The sequence below is a fragment of the Gossypium hirsutum genome, chromosome A13 (assembly GCF_007990345.1).
Source record: "Gossypium hirsutum isolate 1008001.06 chromosome A13, Gossypium_hirsutum_v2.1, whole genome shotgun sequence".
In the NCBI taxonomy this organism is placed as follows: domain Eukaryota; kingdom Viridiplantae; phylum Streptophyta; class Magnoliopsida; order Malvales; family Malvaceae; genus Gossypium; species Gossypium hirsutum.
Genome location: NC_053436.1, coordinates 86,057,910 through 86,059,961, shown reverse-complemented (window position 1 = coordinate 86,059,961; position 2,052 = coordinate 86,057,910). Strand labels below are relative to the sequence as shown.

Below are 2,052 nucleotides of genomic sequence, written 5' to 3'. Positions count from 1 at the left end.
ATGGGGATCGTGAGATTTGATGACCCAGTTGTACCCAACGTAGCAGGAAATCCGCTCCCCAATCATACCGACCAAAGAGTGACTGGGATAAGCGAAGGTAGCAACAAGAAAGTCAAAAGCGAGGTTGGAAAAGTTAAGACCCCATTGAGGTGGGTATGGAAGGAGATGACCAAGAAAGGATTGATCGCGTTGGATTCGAGGGAAAAATCTGAAGAAGAGAGGAACTACTACGAGTTTCATGACGAGGTGGTGCATGAAATCCAAGATTGCGTGGAGTTCAAAGCCTTAGTACAGAAGATGATGAACAATAAGGAAATTGAGTTTTATGAAGAAGTTAAAAACCCCGTAAAGGGAGATATATGTGCGTCGGGGGGAGAATCGACGGCACAGAGTCAAACAGTTAACTATCTCGTAGTCATCATATCGAGACCTAAAAATAATGAAGCTGGAGTACAAATGCCACCGAGGGTCATAATCCAAAGACCTGCAGTCTTCCCCTACAAGGACAGTAAAAAGGTCCCATGGAATTATAATTGTAACGTGACGATTCTGGGCAAGAAAAGCCTGGTGGATGCTTCAAAAGAGGGTCAAGATAGGGGCTCCTATACACGTAGCGGGAGACGTTATGATGCAGCAAATGAGGAGGCACAACCCACAAAAGGAAAAGCCCCAGTGGTCGAGGAAATGAAGGAAAAAGCAACTAAATCTGTTAATGAGCCAGTTAACGAAGAGGAGGCCAATGAGTTTTTAAAATTCCTAAAACATAGCGAATACAGTGTGGTGGAACAACTACGTAAACAACCGGCTCACATCTCAGTGCTGGCCTTACTTCTAAGCTCGGAAGTTTATCGCAGCGCGTTGATGAAGGTCTTGAATGAGACATATGTTGCCAACGATATCTCCGTTAACAAGCTAGACCATTTGGTTAGCAACATAAGTGCTGACAACTATATCTTTTTCAATGATGACGATATACCACCTGGTGGCATGGGGTCGACTAAAGCCTTGCACATTACCACGTGCTGCAAAGGGTATACGCTGCCAGGCGTACTGATTGACAATGGGTCAGCTTTAAATGTCCTGCCATTGACCATTCTAAACAGATTACCCATAGATAGCTCTCACATGAAGGAGTGCCAGAATATAGTGAAGGCATTCGATGGCACAGAGAGAAATGTGATGGGCAGAATCGAGATACCTCTTCAGATCGGGCCAAATACATATGAGGTGGATTTCCTAGTAATGGATATCAAGCCCTCATACAACTGCCTATTGGGAAGACCCTGGATACATTCAGCTGGGGCGGTGCCTTCATCGTTGCATCAAAAGTTGAAACTGGTAGCAGAGGGGCGGTTGATAACGATCAATGCTGAAGAGGATATCATTGCAACTGTGAGTAATAATACGCCCTATTTGGAGACAGATGACGAAGCAATCGAATGCTCATTTCGATCTTTGAAATTTGTTATATGATGTTCATCACCGAGGGAAGCAAGATTCTGGTGCCAAAATTGTCCAAAACCACGAGGATGAGCCTACAGTTGACAGTTGAAAAAGGGGCCCTACCTAGAAGAGGACTTGGGAGACATCTCCAAGGAAGGGTTGAAACGCCAGCGTTGAAGGATAAGAGAGACCAATTCGGCTTAGGATTTAAGCCAGATGCAAGACAAAGGAGAAAAGAGCTGGAAAAGAAGCAAGAGAGAAGGAGAGCACAATTAATTGGGGAGGAAATCAAATGGGAACCAATGATATTCCTCCACATATCGAAAACCTTTGTGTCCGGAGGAATCATTCATCTTGAGAGAGGTACGACAGTGAAAGGAGCCATAGAAAAAAGGCTAAAAAGCTTGGGCATCAACGCCACATACGACGAAGAGGCTGGAGGAGAAAATTTGTCAGGCATTTGCCCCTACACACTTGGAAGTGTTCTGGATAACTGGACTGTGGAAGAGATTCCTGTAGTTTTAAGAACTGATTCAGAGTAATGTCTAAAGCACACTTATTGCTCTAGGCTTAGGAGTAATAAGAATCTTTTGTAAAATAGGCTGATGT

The 2,052-nt window shown here is 44.2% G+C and overlaps 1 protein-coding gene across 1 annotated transcript; it reads left to right on the top strand.

Moving 5' to 3' along the window:
* LOC107894347 (uncharacterized) lies at positions 1-1,473 on the top strand. Its single transcript, XM_016819629.1, has one exon. It carries the CDS (start codon positions 1-3, stop codon positions 1,471-1,473), a length of 1,473 nt encoding a protein of 490 aa, XP_016675118.1.
* Positions 1,474-2,052: the final 579 nt, after the last annotated feature.

Excerpts from the sequence above, each read along its gene's own strand:
- LOC107894347 (XM_016819629.1), top strand. The coding sequence starts at position 1 with ATGGGGATCGTGAGATTTGATGACCCAGTTGTACCCAACGTAGCAGGA.